Source organism: Strix aluco, chromosome 11, assembly GCF_031877795.1.
Source record: "Strix aluco isolate bStrAlu1 chromosome 11, bStrAlu1.hap1, whole genome shotgun sequence".
Lineage (NCBI taxonomy): Eukaryota > Metazoa > Chordata > Aves > Strigiformes > Strigidae > Strix > Strix aluco.
Genome location: NC_133941.1, coordinates 23,694,372 through 23,713,901, shown reverse-complemented (window position 1 = coordinate 23,713,901; position 19,530 = coordinate 23,694,372). Strand labels below are relative to the sequence as shown.

Below are 19,530 nucleotides of genomic sequence, written 5' to 3'. Positions count from 1 at the left end.
GAAGATGGGACTATGAAAGAGAGTGACGCAGCACCACCCGGTGCTCGTCGGTGTGGAGCGGGAAGCCCCCCGTGCCCCCCGGCGTGTCAGATTTTTTTTACTTGTTCTTATTGCAAATAAATTTATAAAAGATATTTTCGGCTCTGCCTCGGCATTTATAACACACACAAACCCCCCCCCCCCCCTTCACGTGTTCTCCATCCCCAGGTTCCTCCGCGAGGCTCCCCAAGCTCCCACGTCCCCTCCCCGCCACCGGACAGGCTGCACCCACTTCCATCGTATCCCGCCGGACGCCTGAGTCCCTTGGGGGGGGCAGGTGGTCCCCGAGTCCCCTCGCAGGCACCTGCTATTGGCTGTGCGTGCTGGCTCAGGCCTCGAGGCCCAAGAAGAATTGAGGGGGGGCCCGGACACACCCTCCCCCCCCAACAATAAAAGGCTCCGATGAATTTCCACTTGAGCCAGCAGAACACGATGATCCCGTTCACGTGTTTCTTCTTGCGGGGTTGTCTCTGTCTCCCCGTGCCCGCTGTCCCCGCGGTGTCCCCCCCATCCCACGGCCACCCTGGGGGTCACGGGGCTGCCATTGGCCGCTGCCCCCTGCGGTGCCACTGCTGGGACCTGCAAGGACACTCGTGTCCCCTGGGGGGGGTGGGTGCGTGTGGCATTGGGAGGGGGTAACGCTGGGGGGGGGGTGACGGTCCCCACCCGCGGGCTGACAGAGGCGTCTGCAAAGCGGGCTGGGGGGGGCGCAGACACACTGTCTGGCACCCGCGGGGCGGCGTGGCCTGCGCGTAGCACTGCCCTTCCTACACCAGCACTCGGGGAGAAAGCGACAGCACCAATAGCTCAGAGACACAAAAACCCGTCCTCGTCCTCCCTTCCACGGGCCGGCAGAGCCAGTGCCACAGACGGGGCTCAGTCACCGCTTTTTAGACCCATCTGTCTTTGAAAACGGCATCTCCTCTTTGAATTCTCCCACCGGCTCCCCATTTCACTGCGTCCCCCTCGAGCCCCTCATTCACACGCTCCCCAATGTTTTTTTTACAAAGCCCCATCTGCCTTCTGGTCTGCTCTTCAGTCTCACAATGCCATTTCAGTAACTCCTCCTGATACCGTAAAAGTCGGTCAGAGAAGAACTCTCTAAAACTCCGAAGTCAGAGTGTTAGAAAGCAGGCATTCTTTATTTCAGTGCTGGGTGCATGGGGGATCTCTCCACCAAACATGCACACCTTAAGCCAGTGAAACCCCGACTTAAATGCAGGTATCTCATACATATCCACGGGGTCTTACAATACAAACATACATATTCATAATGATGTGTAAATAGTCCTAGAATTTTCTGTATTAACAGTGTCTTCCGTCTTGTCTGAGACGTGATGTGTATCCTTGAGATTGATGTCATCCGCTTACCAACATTGTCATGCTTTCCTCCATCTTATCGAAACGTGATCTGATGCGCATCCTTGAGCGGTGCCATCTTCCTTGGTTCTCGGTTTGATGTGTGATGCATATCCTTGAATGGGGAGTCATCCTTTGGGTTGCGAATCACAGGTGCCCCTCGTCTGCAGGGGGGGCTGCAGATGTCCTCCATCTCCGGGTATGCAGATGTCCTCCATCTCCAGGTGTCAGAGGCCCCAGTCCTTTGTCCTTGTTTTACAATTCAGAAATGCCTTGCTTTTACAGCTCAGAGATGCCTTGCTTTTACAGCTTAAAGGAATTTTAGTTTAAAGTACAATTTAAATTTACTATAGCTAACTATTTTGCAGTTATGCTTCACTTTCTTAATATACCTATACCACTCCCGTTCCACCAGCAAAGCCATCGCCCACTGCGTCCCACACAGACGCGGGTCTTCAGCATTCGGGCGCGAAAACCACTTCCTGAGCTAAGGCACAAATCAGAGTTCCCTCCCTCCCTCCCATAGAACATCTCCTCGGTGAGTGCCCCAACTCTGAGCTGTTAATAAAGCCCGCCTAGAGATACCCACAGGCTGGTGAAGGTCTTTAACACCACCATGCTGCAAAAGTAGCAGCAGCTTACAAGGCAAGAAAAAAAAACCCACAACATTTCTAAACAAATTCCACCTAGTTCATAAGAAATCTGAAGCAGCCGGGAAGGTACAAGCGACTCCTTTGGGACGATCCTAACAGACTAACACCATCCCTGGACGTTTGACAGAAGACCAGAGAGCTGCATCTTGATTCCCATAGTAGGCTGTGAATTTGCAGATCGTCAGGAGAGGCTTAGGATACACGAGATAAAACGGCTTAGCAGGAAGAGAGCAAGACCATGTTTTGATCCTTACTGCGAGTCTAACATAGCCCTGGCCTAACTGGCTCTTTGTCTTTTGTTCACCTAGGTACAACACGAGTTTTGAGTGCCAAAGCTTTTCCCACGTCTTCCACGTCTGTTAACGTTCACGAAGTAGATGCAGAAACGTGCTACGATCTATTACGGGCTGTGGGCTTGCAAATTCGAACCGCTGTTCTCTGCAAAGAACACGCGGTACAGGCACTCTGCCATCCCCAGTACTCCCAGTAACACACGTGCAGAGCACAAACATTCCCGTAGAAGACCTTGCGCCCAGCGTCCTCGCTAGGTAAGTGGCCTTGCTGGGAGGCCCGTAAGAGCTGGTGGAAAAAGCTGCCACCTCACTACTCTTTCATCTTCACCCAAAGGGATCTTGTGTTGGAACAGTTCCCCGCTCTCCAAGTAGGTGCCTTATTCTTGGAGGGAAAGACACGCAGACATCACCTGGAGACGCTCGTGTCCCGCTCAGCGCCGTCAAGCCTCTACTCTGCTCCCGCCCGGCTGATCCGCAGGGGATCCCACTTCCCGCAAGTGCTGCCGTCTCTCACGTGACTCCACTGATGCGCTGACCCTGGCAAAGCCGCAGCCCAGCTTTATTCCCAGCTCCCCCGGTGAAAGGCCTCGCGACATACCGGAGGCTCTTCCATTCTCCGTGCGTGAGGAGCAAGTAGGCTACATGTCGCCCGAAAAAAACACGCAGAGCCCAACACTTTACAGCGTTTCTTTCTCGTGCTTGCCCAGATCCCCCTGGATGGCGTCCCGTCCCTCAGGCGTGTCAACGACACCACTCGGCTTGGTGTCATCTTAAATCGCTTAGCGCAGGTGACTACGCTGGAAAGACCGCAGCAAGTTTGAAGTCGCGCTGTAGATAACGCCTTGGGTAAGTTCAGGCTGTTTAACGCCCGAGCGTTGCTGTGAACGGAACGTGTCACACGTGACAACAGGAGCCACGCCGGTAAGTAACTGCTCTGGTGAACCCCCCCGGCAGCTGGGGATGCTGATACCTGCTCGGAGAACCAAGGAAGAGGAAGCGCTGTTCCCTAAATACTGTTTAATTAAGCTAAAGAAACAGTATTGTTTTTGAAGGTTCATCTTAATTTGCTTGAAAATTCGATCACGGATAAAAATGGACCGATTTCTCTGATGAAGCACCATATGTTTTTGTCGGAAGCCATTTCGAAGGGAGTTTGTGAGGGAGGGCGGTCACCCGTCTGTCATCCGCCGCGTCTCACGCCCATTGGGTGTGGGGCCGCACGGCACCGCCCCCCCGCGGGACTCTCTCTCCTCAGCGGGAAAATGGTGTCCGCCCCCTCGGGCATTTCTGCCGAGGCGCCGTCGGGCGCAGCCCCAAAATGGCGGCACGGGCGGGCGGCCCCAGTGCTGCCGGACACAGATCGGTCCCGCACTGCGCCAAAGGGTGGGAGCGTGGCCCCAGGCACCAGCACTGGGGGAGATGGAGAACTTGCCCCAGGTGTGTGGAGGCGCTGCCTGGTCGGCACAGCAGCAGTGGTGATTTCTGTGCCGCTTGCGCTGCTGCTGTGCTGTGTCTGGATGGGGGAGGGAGGCCATGGCTGTCGGCTGCCACTGCCGCCGCCTCCTCCTGGTGGCCCTGCACGCCGGGGCTGCCCGGGCTGCTCCGTGGCGACCGCGGGGAGCAGGTAAGCCAGCGGCCACTGGCGCAGCCTTTCACGGGCCAGCGGGCTCTTCTCCCCGAGAAGCGTGGATGGTGGCTTTTCCCCTCCAGTGCTTCAGCGAGGGCTTTGTCTCCGTGTGCGAGAGCTCTCCCTGTACGAAAGCCCCCAGGAGCCGTACGTTGGTCCATCTGCTCCTCGAGGGACGTTGCACATGGCCCGGAAGGAGTTTGTGGAGAGCTGCCGGGTGCCAGCCAAGAGCTCACCAGGCCCCTCTGCGGCTTTGACAGCCTCCACCTTTGTCTGCCCCCGACGTGGTTACGCGAGCCCCTTGCCGTGCCTGCAGTTGCCTAAGGCAGAAGTGGATCCCAGCATGCAGGGGCAATGATTCTCATCTCTGCTTGCTTCTAGATGAGGCTGGGGGCAGCGGTTATCCAGCTTCTCGGCTGGATGTTGGTTTGGAGCCCTTGGGGCATCCCAGAGGTAAGTTCTCAATGTCCCTTTCCTTGAAAGAGTAAACGCTGACAAGGTGGCAAGAGCTTATTCAGGTGCAATTTCCCTTCAAATCCTCTTGTTGTCGAAGGTTTCCCGACATCTTCATCTGTTCCTGTCCCGGAGCCTGAGAGCAGTCCCACAGGTAAGTCAGTGGGAGGAGGGAGCATCTACCTTTTCGTCGTCTTTCCGTGTGCAGTGCAAGTTGCTCCTTCTGTGGCCGATGCGCGCAGACGTGCAGAAGAGCGGAGGAGGAGAGGGCTGGGCTCAGTGATGTGCCGCAGGGCTATGCTGTCACTACTACAGCTTGCTAACTGTCTAGAGATGAAATCTATTGAGACTCGAGCAATTTGTAAAATTCTGAACTTGAGGCATCATCTGCTTTTAAGTAACATTTTTGGATGACTGTGGAGAGTACGGGGAATGCTCTGCCAGCCCCATGCCTGGCTCCTGCCTGGTGACGCCACGGACGGACACCGTGGGCATCCACGGCTGCGCCCGGGCCTGGAGCTCAGCCGGTGCTGGCGCCTCGGGGGGTTTGCCGTTGGTACCACCGCGACACTTGTGCGACGGCTCTGTCCCTCTTTATCTGAGGACAAAGGGCTGAACCCCGAAGCTGTTGGTGGCGGGATTCTGTCACCAAACCACCGACCCCTGCCCTGGCGGGGCCACCTTCAGTCCCTGTCAGAGGGCCAGATCAGCGGGGGTGGGGGCCGGGGGCTGCTGGGTGGGGTGCTGAAGCGCTAAGGCTTGGACAACCGGCCCAAGCCAGAGTTGACCTATAGGTGGGTACTAAGTTATAACCACCTACCTATTCTGATGTAAAGAGTGGAAGTATTGAAGCCTGAACAACAGGCCCTGAGCCAAATGGATAAAGTAACAGGGCCTTGGGCACCATTGTCTGGCACTGTGGCCTGATGTGAGACCTTGCGCTTCATCCAGTTAGATAAGCAGAGAGGCTCCCTTAGCTTCTCCCTTGAGCCCTGGCCAGGCTCTGGGGGAATCTAATGTGAGATTGAAACCAGATATTTCTGCTTAAAACAAAGGTGCCAGTTATTCTGGCTTGCTGATTTTTGGGTATATAAGGCTGGACCCGCTCACAGCGACTTTGGGTGCCTCAGCTACGGGTGGACGCACCGCGTAGGATTTCCCACTTGCCGGGAAAGGCTCAACAAATCCTCGATGCAACCGGGGCTGCCCAGCGCCTGCGGGTCTGGATGATGGGAACGTACGCAAGTGGTGATGGATCTTTCTTAATCACTATTCTCTCAGGTAGTAATGATTTGATGCATCACCCTGTATGTTCCTATTTGTTTGAGTGCACTGTTCTGTCTTTTCTTACTGTATGTTTTCCGTATTATTCTGTTATATTATTGAGTTATGTCTAGTAAAATACGCCTGCTCTTTTCACTCTGGTGTGAAAACTACTTTAATTAGTATCCCTAATCGCCAAAACAGGTGCGCAGTGTCACAGCAGCTCGGGAATGGTGGACGGGGCACGGGAATGGCGGGGACAGTGGGGTGCTGGGTGGGTTGTGGAGTGTCATGGCAGCCGGGGACAGGTTGGGGGTGCAGTGGGGACAGTGGGGAGGGTGGGCGCGCTGGGCTTCCCGGCATCTGCATTGGGTGTTGGTCCCAGCTCAGGGGTACCAGGGCGGCTGGTCCGGCTGTGGCAGGTGCAAGGGGGGGCCGCCGGTTTCGAGCCACTGTCCGGAGTCTGCCGCGGTGCGCCTGTGGAGAGAGGAGGCGGCTGAGGCCCTCGGCTGGAGGAGGCACAGGGGAACTCTCTTCCCCAGCGCGGCCCACAAGCAGCTATCCAAGAAGCAGCGGGGTGAGGGGTGAAAATCAACTCACCCTTTTCTCCTCCACCACTGCCGCACCTGGGTACAGCACAGCACCAGTGCAAATGTCACAGAACCCGCTAGTGCACTGAGGATGCAGACCGTCTGCACACCCAAGCGAAGGAAAAAACCTGTGATGCTCTGGAGAAGGGAATCCGTTCTCTCCCCGACCACACCTGGAGGAGCAATTCAGGACGTTAGTCCCTCCGGTGCACCACCAGTAAGCTTGCGGCACCCTCCCGCCCTTTGGGACAGGTTGTCCCTCTAAACAAAACTCCGGCAGCCAGGAGGAGAGCACGGGCGGGGGAGCGCAGCTGCCTGGCCAGTCACTGCTTCAAGGGACACGGACAAAAACCATCCCTGCAGCGGGTAGAGCCACCCACCCCCGACTCTCCCTGCCCTGGGGCCAGCTCCAACCCCCCGAGGGGACAGAGTCGGGCCTTTTCAAGAGACACTCGAGCCTTGCTCTCCCCTTTGATCTCTGCCCCAGCACGGGCACCGCCCGCAGCCACTGTCAGGTTTCAGGACACGTCTCCCACTTGGGGACCCCAGCGGGAATCTCAGTACCTGAGTCTGCTCTTCTTGTCTTTTCTCGTCTGGGCTTTGAGATCACTGCCAAAAAGAAGAGATGAGAGGTAAAGCCTGGCTGAGGCACAGAGGAGCAACTTGCATTGCACACGGAAAGACGACGAAAAGGTACATGCTCCCTCCTCCCACTGACTTACCTGTGGGACTGCTCTCAGGCTCCGGGACAGGAAGAGTTGAAGATGTCGGGAAACCGTCGACCTTGAGAGGATCTGATGGGAAATTGCACCTGAATAAGCTCTTGCCACCTTGTCAGTGTTTACTCTTTCAAGGAAAGGGACATTGAGAACTTACCTCTGGGATGCCCCAAGGGCTCCAAACCAACATCCAGCCGAGAAGCTGGATAACCGCTGCCCCCAGCCTCATCTAGAAGCAAGCAGAGATGAGAATCATTGCCCCTGCATGCTGGGATCCACTTCTGCCTTAGGCAAATGCAGGCACGGCAAGGGGCTCGCGTAACCACGTGGGGGGCAGACAAAGGTGGAGGCTGTCAAAGCCGCAGAGGGGCCTGGTGAGCTCTTGGCTGGCACCCGGCAGCTCTCCACAAACTCCTTCCGGGCCATGTGCAACGTCCCTCGAGGAGCAGATGGACCAATGTACGGCTCCTGGGGGCTTTTGTACAGGGAGAGCTCTCGCACACAGAGACAAAGCCCTCGCTGAAGCACTGGAGGGAAAAAGCCACCATCCACGCTTCTCGGGGAGAAGAGCCCGCTGGCCCGTGAAAGGCTGCGCCAGTGGCCGCTGGCTTACCTGCTCCCCGCGGTCGCCACGGAGCAGCCCGGGCAGCCCTGGCGTGCAGGGCCACCAGGAGGAGGAGGATGAGGAGGAGGTGGCGGGTGAGGGCCATGGCTCCCTGCACTCGTACCATACTGCTGCTGCTGTCGCTGCAGTGGGGGCAGGGACTGAGCGGTCAGTATTTATAGCCAGCGTGCCCCCACGGGGCTCTGTGACCTCACAGCCCTGCTCTGATGTCACGGCCCCACTGTGACCTCACGGCCGGGCGAGGCTGCGTGGGGATGGCTCTCGGGGTGCTCGAGGAGAGCCGCCGGAGCGATGCCGGGGGAGCTGCCCCCCAGGGAGGGGAGCTCGTCCCCTCGGGCAGCTCTGTCCTGTTTTCCGGGCACTGTCACGGGGCGGCGAGGAGCTCACAGCCCCCCAGAGCAGCAGGACAGCACAGCCAAGGGCTGCCTGACCTCCTCGGGTGCCCCATCTGCAGAGCGGGCGGGCAGGGGGGGCAAGTGCCGGGCGTCAAACGGCCTCGGGGGGGTCCCAGGGCGAGGAGGGCCTAGTCCCGGGAGGGGTGGGGGGTGTCCCAGTCCCGGGGGAAGGGCCCCGGCCGGGGAATCCCGCGCCCGCCCCTGGCCCGGGCGACGCGGGCGCCAGACCCTGGCGGGGCGTGTCCTGGGTGACCGGGCGGGGCCCGCAGCGGCCGCTCCTGCGGTTGGACGGGGCGTCCGGGGGCGGTGGCGTGGCCTGCCCGTAGCCGGGGCCCCGGCGGGGTCGAGGTCTCGCAGAGGAGCGGCGCCGGGCCTCGTCGGGGGCGGGGCCAGCGCTGGCCGCTCCTGCGCTCTTCTGCCCCGCCCCGGCCCCGTTTTCCCGCGCCGGGGCAAAGAGGGGCTGGGAGACCCCGGCGGGGCGCGGGGCGTGACACCAGGTAGTAACGAAGCGGCTTTATTGCCGCGGGGCGGTGAGCACAGTGCCTGCCGGGGGGGGGACGACACCCACGCATTTGGGGGGCCCCCGGAGCTGGGCAGGGGGACTGTGCCTCCCCTGAGGTGACACGGGGGGGATTGCGGGGAGCGGCGGGACACGGCGAGAAGACTGGGGGAGACCGGGAGAAACCTGGGGGGCCCCGAGGGGATGAAGCTGGAGCGGGGGACCCCCAGCAAGATTTTGGGGACCCCAAGGGGACCCAGCAGCACTGGAGGAAGATGGGGGCACCCCAGCAGGGACTCAGGGGGACCTCCAGGGACTTTGGGGACCCCAGGGGGACTCCAAGGGACAGTAGGGAGCCCGAAGGGGAACACGTGGGATCAGGGGGACGCTGGGTCCCAGCGGGGCAGCACATGGGGGACCCCAGGGGGGCCCCGCGACACATTGGGGACCCCGGGGTGACTGGTGGGGACCCCGAGAGGAATGGGCAGGACCAGGGAGACCACAGGGCACAGCAGGGTGACCCGGGGGAAGCCAGCAGGACACTCTGGGGGTGACCCAGGGGGATACTGGGAACCCCGGAGGTGCCAGAGAGCATTTGGGGGACCCTGGGCTGACCCGAGAGGACATGTGGGGGGATCCAGGGCTGACGCAGGGGGACACTGGGGATCACGGGGGCACAGGGGACAACGGGACAGGTTGGGGGGGCTTTGTTAGCCCTAACGAGGCCGGGGGAGGGGCTTGAGGGGCATCCCTGTCACCGCTGCCACCCCCATCTCCCCCGCACGCACTGCATGGTGGCCCGCTTGGATGCCGTCCCCTGCCGCCTGGCTGCCGACCCTGTGAAGAATATGGTGGTGATTCGTGTTAAAATACGATGACTTTGTTAAGAGTTTACCATGTACATAAGTTAAAGGAGATTGGTCCTAGTTTTATGGTTAAAAGGGGTTTGGAGGTTTTTTTCCTCAGTGACAGATGCTAAGCAGGTGGAAAATTGCTGGCGGGACCCCTGTCAGAAGACCCCAGCAACACCGGATTGCGCAGGTGAAATATGATTGGAGGAATCCCTGCCAGGAGCCCCGGCAACACCAGAAAGCCCGGGAAAGTTTGAGGGACCCCGCTGCGCATGTGAAGATGGGACTATGAAAGAGAGTGACGCAGCACCACCCGGTGCTCGTCGGTGTGGAGCGGGAAGCCCCCCGTGCCCCCCGGCGTGTCAGATTTTTTTTACTTGTTCTTATTGCAAATAAATTTATAAAAGATATTTTCGGCTCTGCCTCGGCATTTATAACACACACAAACCCCCCCCCCCCCCTTCACGTGTTCTCCATCCCCAGGTTCCTCCGCGAGGCTCCCCAAGCTCCCACGTCCCCTCCCCGCCACCAGACAGGCTGCACCCACTTCCATCGTATCCCGCCGGACGCCTGAGTCCCTTGGGGGGGGCAGGTGGTCCCCGAGTCCCCTCGCAGGCACCTGCTATTGGCTGTGCGTGCTGGCTCAGGCCTCGAGGCCCAAGAAGAATTGAGGGGGGGCCCGGACACACCCTCCCCCCCCAACAATAAAAGGCTCCGATGAATTTCCACTTGAGCCAGCAGAACACGATGATCCCGTTCACGTGTTTCTTCTTGCGGGGTTGTCTCTGTCTCCCCGTGCCCGCTGTCCCCGCGGTGTCCCCCCCATCCCACGGCCACCCTGGGGGTCACGGGGCTGCCATTGGCCGCTGCCCCCTGCGGTGCCACTGCTGGGACCTGCAAGGACACTCGTGTCCCCTGGGGGGGGTGGGTGCGTGTGGCATTGGGAGGGGGTAACGCTGGGGGGGGGGTGACGGTCCCCACCCGCGGGCTGACAGAGGCGTCTGCAAAGCGGGCTGGGGGGGGCGCAGACACACTGTCTGGCACCCGCGGGGCGGCGTGGCCTGCGCGTAGCACTGCCCTTCCTACACCAGCACTCGGGGAGAAAGCGACAGCACCAATAGCTCAGAGACACAAAAACCCGTCCTCGTCCTCCCTTCCACGGGCCGGCAGAGCCAGTGCCACAGACGGGGCTCAGTCACCGCTTTTTAGACCCATCTGTCTTTGAAAACGGCATCTCCTCTTTGAATTCTCCCACCGGCTCCCCATTTCACTGCGTCCCCCTCGAGCCCCTCATTCACACGCTCCCCAATGTTTTTTTTACAAAGCCCCATCTGCCTTCTGGTCTGCTCTTCAGTCTCACAATGCCATTTCAGTAACTCCTCCTGATACCGTAAAAGTCGGTCAGAGAAGAACTCTCTAAAACTCCGAAGTCAGAGTGTTAGAAAGCAGGCATTCTTTATTTCAGTGCTGGGTGCATGGGGGATCTCTCCACCAAACATGCACACCTTAAGCCAGTGAAACCCCGACTTAAATGCAGGTATCTCATACATATCCACGGGGTCTTACAATACAAACATACATATTCATAATGATGTGTAAATAGTCCTAGAATTTTCTGTATTAACAGTCTCTTCCGTCTTGTCTGAGACGTGATGTGTATCCTTGAGATTGATGTCATCCGCTTACCAACATTGTCATGCTTTCCTCCATCTTATCGAAACGTGATCTGATGCGCATCCTTGAGCGGTGCCATCTTCCTTGGTTCTCGGTTTGATGTGTGATGCATATCCTTGAATGGGGAGTCATCCTTTGGGTTGCGAATCACAGGTGCCCCTCGTCTGCAGGGGGGGCTGCAGATGTCCTCCATCTCCGGGTATGCAGATGTCCTCCATCTCCAGGTGTCAGAGGCCCCAGTCCTTTGTCCTTGTTTTACAATTCAGAAATGCCTTGCTTTTACAGCTCAGAGATGCCTTGCTTTTACAGCTTAAAGGAATTTTAGTTTAAAGTACAATTTAAGTTTACTATAGCTAACTATTTTACAGTTATGCTTCACTTTCTTAATATACCTATATCACTCCCGTTCCACCAGCAAAGCCATCGCCCACTGCGTCCCACACAGACGCGGGTCTTCAGCATTCGGGCGCGAAAACCACTTCCTGAGCAAAGGCACAAATCAGAGTTCCCTCCCTCCCTCCCATAGAACATCTCCTCGGTGAGTGCCCCAACTCTGAGCTGTTAATAAAGCCCGCCTAGAGATACCCACAGGCTGGTGAAGTTCTTTAACACCACCATGCTGCAAAAGTAGCAGCAGCTTACAAGGCAAGAAAAAACCCAACATTTCTAAACAAATTCCACCTAGTTCATAAGAAATCTGAAGCAGCCAGGAAGGTACAAGCGACTCCTTTGGGATGATCCTAACAGACTAACACCATCCCTGGACGTTTGACAGAAGACCAGAGAGCTGCATCTTGATTCCCATAGTAGGCTGTGAATTTGCAGATCGTCAGGAGAGGCTTAGGATACACGAGATAAAACGGCTTAGCAGGAAGAGAGCAAGACCATGTTTTGATCCTTACTGCGAGTCTAACATAGCCCTGGCCTAACTGGCTCTTTGTCTTTTGTTCACCTAGGTACAACACGAGTTTTGAGTGCCAAAGCTTTTCCCACGTCTTCCACGTCTGTTAACGTTCACGAAGTAGATGCAGAAACGTGCTACGATCTATTACGGGCTGTGGGCTTGCAAATTCGAACCGCTGTTCTCTGCAAAGAACACGCGGTACAGGCACTCTGCCATCCCCAGTACTCCCAGTAACACACGTGCAGAGCACAAACATTCCCGTAGAAGACCTTGCGCCCAGCGTCCTCGCTAGGTAAGTGGCCTTGCTGGGAGGCCCGTAAGAGCTGGTGGAAAAAGCTGCCACCTCACTACTCTTTCATCTTCACCCAAAGGGATCTTGTGTTGGAACAGTTCCCCGCTCTCCAAGTAGGTGCCTTATTCTTGGAGGGAAAGACACGCAGACATCACCTGGAGACGCTCGTGTCCCGCTCAGCGCCGTCAAGCCTCTACTCTGCTCCCGCCCGGCTGATCCGCAGGGGATCCCACTTCCCACAAGTGCTGCCGTCTCTCACGTGACTCCACTGATGCGCTGACCCTGGCAAAGCCGCAGCCCAGCTTTATTCCCAGCTCCCCCGGTGAAAGGCCTCGCGACATACCGGAGGCTCTTCCATTCTCCGTGCGTGAGGAGCAAGTAGGCTACATGTCGCCCGAAAAAAACACGCAGAGCCCAACACTTTACAGCGTTTCTTTCTCGTGCTTGCCCAGATCCCCCTGGATGGCGTCCCGTCCCTCAGGCGTGTCAACGACACCACTCGGCTTGGTGTCATCTTAAATCGCTTAGCGCAGGTGACTACGCTGGAAAGACCGCAGCAAGTTTGAAGTCGCGCTGTAGATAACGCCTTGGGTAAGTTCAGGCTGTTTAACGCCCGAGCGTTGCTGTGAACGGAACGTGTCACACGTGACAACAGGAGCCACGCCGGTAAGTAACTGCTCTGGTGAACCCCCCCGGCAGCTGGGGATGCTGATACCTGCTCGGAGAACCAAGGAAGAGGAAGCGCTGTTCCCTAAATACTGTTTAATTAAGCTAAAGAAACAGTATTGTTTTTGAAGGTTCATCTTAATTTGCTTGAAAATTCGATCACGGATAAAAATGGACCGATTTCTCTGATGAAGCACCATATGTTTTTGTCGGAAGCCATTTCGAAGGGAGTTTGTGAGGGAGGGCGGTCACCCGTCTGTCATCCGCCGCGTCTCACGCCCATTGGGTGTGGGGCCGCACGGCACCGCCCCCCCGCGGGACTCTCTCTCCTCAGCGGGAAAATGGTGTCCGCCCCCTCGGGCATTTCTGCCGAGGCGCCGTCGGGCGCAGCCCCAAAATGGCGGCACGGGCGGGCGGCCCCAGTGCTGCCGGACACAGATCGGTCCCGCACTGCGCCAAAGGGTGGGAGCGTGGCCCCAGGCACCAGCACTGGGGGAGATGGAGAACTTGCCCCAGGTGTGTGGAGGCGCTGCCTGGTCGGCACAGCAGCAGTGGTGATTTCTGTGCCGCTTGCGCTGCTGCTGTGCTGTGTCTGGATGGGGGAGGGAGGCCATGGCTGTCGGCTGCCACTGCCGCCGCCTCCTCCTGGTGGCCCTGCACGCCGGGGCTGCCCGGGCTGCTCCGTGGCGACCGCGGGGAGCAGGTAAGCCAGCGGCCACTGGCGCAGCCTTTCACGGGCCAGCGGGCTCTTCTCCCCGAGAAGCGTGGATGGTGGCTTTTCCCCTCCAGTGCTTCAGCGAGGGCTTTGTCTCCGTGTGCGAGAGCTCTCCCTGTACGAAAGCCCCCAGGAGCCGTACGTTGGTCCATCTGCTCCTCGAGGGACGTTGCACATGGCCCGGAAGGAGTTTGTGGAGAGCTGCCGGGTGCCAGCCAAGAGCTCACCAGGCCCCTCTGCGGCTTTGACAGCCTCCACCTTTGTCTGCCCCCGACGTGGTTACGCGAGCCCCTTGCCGTGCCTGCAGTTGCCTAAGGCAGAAGTGGATCCCAGCATGCAGGGGCAATGATTCTCATCTCTGCTTGCTTCTAGATGAGGCTGGGGGCAGCGGTTATCCAGCTTCTCGGCTGGATGTTGGTTTGGAGCCCTTGGGGCATCCCAGAGGTAAGTTCTCAATGTCCCTTTCCTTGAAAGAGTAAACGCTGACAAGGTGGCAAGAGCTTATTCAGGTGCAATTTCCCTTCAAATCCTCTTGTTGTCGAAGGTTTCCCGACATCTTCATCTGTTCCTGTCCCGGAGCCTGAGAGCAGTCCCACAGGTAAGTCAGTGGGAGGAGGGAGCATCTACCTTTTCGTCGTCTTTCCGTGTGCAGTGCAAGTTGCTCCTTCTGTGGCCGATGCGCGCAGACGTGCAGAAGAGCGGAGGAGGAGAGGGCTGGGCTCAGTGATGTGCCGCAGGGCTATGCTGTCACTACTACAGCTTGCTAACTGTCTAGAGATGAAATCTATTGAGACTCGAGCAATTTGTAAAATTCTGAACTTGAGGCATCATCTGCTTTTAAGTAACATTTTTGGATGACTGTGGAGAGTACGGGGAATGCTCTGCCAGCCCCATGCCTGGCTCCTGCCTGGTGACGCCACGGACGGACACCGTGGGCATCCACGGCTGCGCCCGGGCCTGGAGCTCAGCCGGTGCTGGCGCCTCGGGGGGTTTGCCGTTGGTACCACCGCGACACTTGTGCGACGGCTCTGTCCCTCTTTATCTGAGGACAAAGGGCTGAACCCCGAAGCTGTTGGTGGCGGGATTCTGTCACCAAACCACCGACCCCTGCCCTGGCGGGGCCACCTTCAGTCCCTGTCAGAGGGCCAGATCAGCGGGGGTGGGGGCCGGGGGCTGCTGGGTGGGGTGCTGAAGCGCTAAGGCTTGGACAACCGGCCCAAGCCAGAGTTGACCTATAGGTGGGTACTAAGTTATAACCACCTACCTATTCTGATGTAAAGAGTGGAAGTATTGAAGCCTGAACAACAGGCCCTGAGCCAAATGGATAAAGTAACAGGGCCTTGGGCACCATTGTCTGGCACTGTGGCCTGATGTGAGACCTTGCGCTTCATCCAGTTAGATAAGCAGAGAGGCTCCCTTAGCTTCTCCCTTGAGCCCTGGCCAGGCTCTGGGGGAATCTAATGTGAGATTGAAACCAGATATTTCTGCTTAAAACAAAGGTGCCAGTTATTCTGGCTTGCTGATTTTTGGGTATATAAGGCTGGACCCGCTCACAGCGACTTTGGGTGCCTCAGCTACGGGTGGACGCACCGCGTAGGATTTCCCACTTGCCGGGAAAGGCTCAACAAATCCTCGATGCAACCGGGGCTGCCCAGCGCCTGCGGGTCTGGATGATGGGAACGTACGCAAGTGGTGATGGGTCTTTCTTAATCACTATTCTCTCAGGTAGTAATGATTTGATGCATCACCCTGTATGTTCCTATTTGTTTGAGTGCACTGTTCTGTCTTTTCTTACTGTATGTTTTCCGTATTATTCTGTTATATTATTGAGTTATGTCTAGTAAAATACGCCTGCTCTTTTCACTCTGGTGTGAAAACTACTTTAATTAGTATCCCTAATCGCCAAAACAGGTGCGCAGTGTCACAGCAGCTCGGGAATGGTGGACGGGGCACGGGAATGGCGGGGACAGTGGGGTGCTGGGTGGGTTGTGCAGTGTCATGGCAGCCGGGGACAGGTTGGGGGTGCAGTGGGGACAGTGGGGAGGGTGGGCGCGCTGGGCTTCCCGGCATCTGCATTGGGTGTTGGTCCCAGCTCAGGGGTACCAGGGCGGCTGGTCCGGCTGTGGCAGGTGCAAGGGGGGGCCGCCGGTTTCGAGCCACTGTCCGGAGTCTGCCGCGGTGCGCCTGTGGAGAGAGGAGGCGGCTGAGGCCCTCGGCTGGAGGAGGCACAGGGGAACTCTCTTCCCCAGCGCGGCCCACAAGCAGCTATCCAAGAAGCAGCGGGGTGAGGGGTGAAAATCAACTCACCCTTTTCTCCTCCACCACTGCCGCACCTGGGTACAGCACAGCACCAGTGCAAATGTCACAGAACCCGCTAGTGCACTGAGGATGCAGACCGTCTGCACACCCAAGCGAAGGAAAAAACCTGTGATGCTCTGGAGAAGGGAATCCGTTCTCTCCCCGACCACACCTGGAGGAGCAATTCAGGACGTTAGTCCCTCCGGTGCACCACCAGTAAGCTTGCGGCACCCTCCCGCCCTTTGGGACAGGTTGTCCCTCTAAACAAAACTCCGGCAGCCAGGAGGAGAGCACGGGCGGGGGAGCGCAGCTGCCTGGCCAGTCACTGCTTCAAGGGACACGGACAAAAACCATCCCTGCAGCGGGTAGAGCCACCCACCCCCGACTCTCCCTGCCCTGGGGCCAGCTCCAACCCCCCGAGGGGACAGAGTCGGGCCTTTTCAAGAGACACTCGAGCCTTGCTCTCCCCTTTGATCTCTGCCCCAGCACGGGCACCGCCCGCAGCCACTGTCAGGTTTCAGGACACGTCTCCCACTTGGGGACCCCAGCGGGAATCTCAGTACCTGAGTCTGCTCTTCTTGTCTTTTCTCGTCTGGGCTTTGAGATCACTGCCAAAAAGAAGAGATGAGAGGTAAAGCCTGGCTGAGGCACAGAGGAGCAACTTGCATTGCACACGGAAAGACGACGAAAAGGTACATGCTCCCTCCTCCCACTGACTTACCTGTGGGACTGCTCTCAGGCTCCGGGACAGGAAGAGTTGAAGATGTCGGGAAACCGTCGACCTTGAGAGGATCTGATGGGAAATTGCACCTGAATAAGCTCTTGCCACCTTGTCAGTGTTTACTCTTTCAAGGAAAGGGACATTGAGAACTTACCTCTGGGATGCCCCAAGGGCTCCAAACCAACATCCAGCCGAGAAGCTGGATAACCGCTGCCCCCAGCCTCATCTAGAAGCAAGCAGAGATGAGAATCATTGCCCCTGCATGCTGGGATCCACTTCTGCCTTAGGCAAATGCAGGCACGGCAAGGGGCTCGCGTAACCACGTGGGGGGCAGACAAAGGTGGAGGCTGTCAAAGCCGCAGAGGGGCCTGGTGAGCTCTTGGCTGGCACCCGGCAGCTCTCCACAAACTCCTTCCGGGCCATGTGCAACGTCCCTCGAGGAGCAGATGGACCAATGTACGGCTCCTGGGGGCTTTTGTACAGGGAGAGCTCTCGCACACAGAGACAAAGCCCTCGCTGAAGCACTGGAGGGAAAAAGCCACCATCCACGCTTCTCGGGGAGAAGAGCCCGCTGGCCCGTGAAAGGCTGCGCCAGTGGCCGCTGGCTTACCTGCTCCCCGCGGTCGCCACGGAGCAGCCCGGGCAGCCCTGGCGTGCAGGGCCACCAGGAGGAGGAGGATGAGGAGGAGGTGGCGGGTGAGGGCCATGGCTCCCTGCACTCGTACCATACTGCTGCTGCTGTCGCTGCAGTGGGGGCAGGGACTGAGCGGTCAGTATTTATAGCCAGCGTGCCCCCACGGGGCTCTGTGACCTCACAGCCCTGCTCTGATGTCACGGCCCCACTGTGACCTCACGGCCGGGCGAGGCTGCGTGGGGATGGCTCTCGGGGTGCTCGAGGAGAGCCGCCGGAGCGATGCCGGGGGAGCTGCCCCCCAGGGAGGGGAGCTCGTCCCCTCGGGCAGCTCTGTCCTGTTTTCCGGGCACTGTCACGGGGCGGCGAGGAGCTCACAGCCCCCCAGAGCAGCAGGACAGCACAGCCAAGGGCTGCCTGACCTCCTCGGGTGCCCCATCTGCAGAGCGGGCGGGCAGGGGGGGCAAGTGCCGGGCGTCAAACGGCCTCGGGGGGGTCCCAGGGCGAGGAGGGCCTAGTCCCGGGAGGGGTGGGGGGTGTCCCAGTCCCGGGGGAAGGGCCCCGGCCGGGGAATCCCGCGCCCGCCCCTGGCCCGGGCGACGCGGGCGCCAGACCCTGGCGGGGCGTGTCCTGGGTGACCGGGCGGGGCCCGCAGCGGCCGCTCCTGCGGTTGGACGGGGCGTCCGGGGGCGGTGGCGTGGCCTGCCCGTAGCCGGGGCCCCGGCGGGGTCGAGGTCTCGCAGAGGAGCGGCGCCGGGCCTCGTCGGGGGCGGGGCCAGCGCTGGCCGCTCCTGCGCTCTTCTGCCCCGCCCCGGCCCCGTTTTCCCGCGCCGGGGCAAAGAGGGGCTGGGAGACCCCGGCGGGGCGCGGGGCGTGACACCAGGTAGTAACGAAGCGGCTTTATTGCCGCGGGGCGGTGAGCACAGTGCCTGCCGGGGGGGGGACGACACCCACGCATTTGGGGGGCCCCCGGAGCTGGGCAGGGGGACTGTGCCTCCCCTGAGGTGACACGGGGGGGATTGCGGGGAGCGGCGGGACACGGCGAGAAGACTGGGGGAGACCGGGAGAAACCTGGGGGGCCCCGAGGGGATGAAGCTGGAGCGGGGGACCCCCAGCAAGATTTTGGGGACCCCAAGGGGACCCAGCAGCACTGGAGGAAGATGGGGGCACCCCAGCAGGGACTCAGGGGGACCTCCAGGGACTTTGGGGACCCCAGGGGGACTCCAAGGGACAGTAGGGAGCCCGAAGGGGAACACGTGGGATCAGGGGGACGCTGGGTCCCAGCGGGGCAGCACATGGGGGACCCCAGGGGGGCCCCGCGACACATTGGGGACCCCGGGGTGACTGGTGGGGACCCCGAGAGGAATGGGCAGGACCAGGGAGACCACAGGGCACAGCAGGGTGACCCGGGGGAAGCCAGCAGGACACTCTGGGGGTGACCCAGGGGGATACTGGGAACCCCGGAGGTGCCAGAGAGCATTTGGGGGACCCTGGGCTGACCCGAGAGGACATGTGGGGGGATCCAGGGCTGACGCAGGGGGACACTGGGGATCACGGGGGCACAGGGGACAACGGGACAGGTTGGGGGGGCTTTGTTAGCCCTAACGAGGCCGGGGGAGGGGCTTGAGGGGCATCCCTGTCACCGCTGCCACCCCCATCTCCCCCGCACGCACTGCATGGTGGCCCGCTTGGATGCCGTCCCCTGCCGCCTGGCTGCCGACCCTGTGAAGAATATGGTGGTGATTCGTGTTAAAATACGATGACTTTGTTAAGAGTTTACCATGTACATAAGTTAAAGGAGATTGGTCCTAGTTTTATGGTTAAAAGGGGTTTGGAGGTTTTTTTCCTCAGTGACAGATGCTAAGCAGGTGGAAAATTGCTGGCGGGACCCCTGTCAGAAGACCCCAGCAACACCGGATTGCGCAGGTGAAATATGATTGGAGGAATCCCTGCCAGGAGCCCCGGCAACACCAGAAAGCCCGGGAAAGTTTGAGGGACCCCGCTGCGCATGTGAAGATGGGACTATGAAAGAGAGTGACGCAGCACCACCCGGTGCTCGTCGGTGTGGAGCGGGAAGCCCCCCGTGCCCCCCGGCGTGTCAGATTTTTTTTACTTGTTCTTATTGCAAATAAATTTATAAAAGATATTTTCGGCTCTGCCTCGGCATTTATAACACACACAAACCCCCCCCCCCCCCTTCACGTGTTCTCCATCCCCAGGTTCCTCCGCGAGGCTCCCCAAGCTCCCACGTCCCCTCCCCGCC

At 59.1% G+C, this 19,530-nt stretch overlaps 1 protein-coding gene across 1 annotated transcript; it reads right to left on the bottom strand.

The window, feature by feature from the left end:
- Positions 1–15,477: 15,477 nt before the first annotated feature.
- On the bottom strand, positions 15,478–17,059 carry LOC141928093 (uncharacterized). Its single transcript, XM_074835755.1, has 5 exons — positions 16,957–17,059; positions 16,637–16,708; positions 16,479–16,557; positions 15,925–16,087; positions 15,478–15,801 (listed from the first exon to the last, which is right to left on the bottom strand). The coding sequence occupies exons 1-5, from the start codon at positions 17,057–17,059 to the stop codon at positions 15,478–15,480; spliced, it is 741 nt and encodes a 246-aa protein (XP_074691856.1).
- Positions 17,060–19,530: the final 2,471 nt, after the last annotated feature.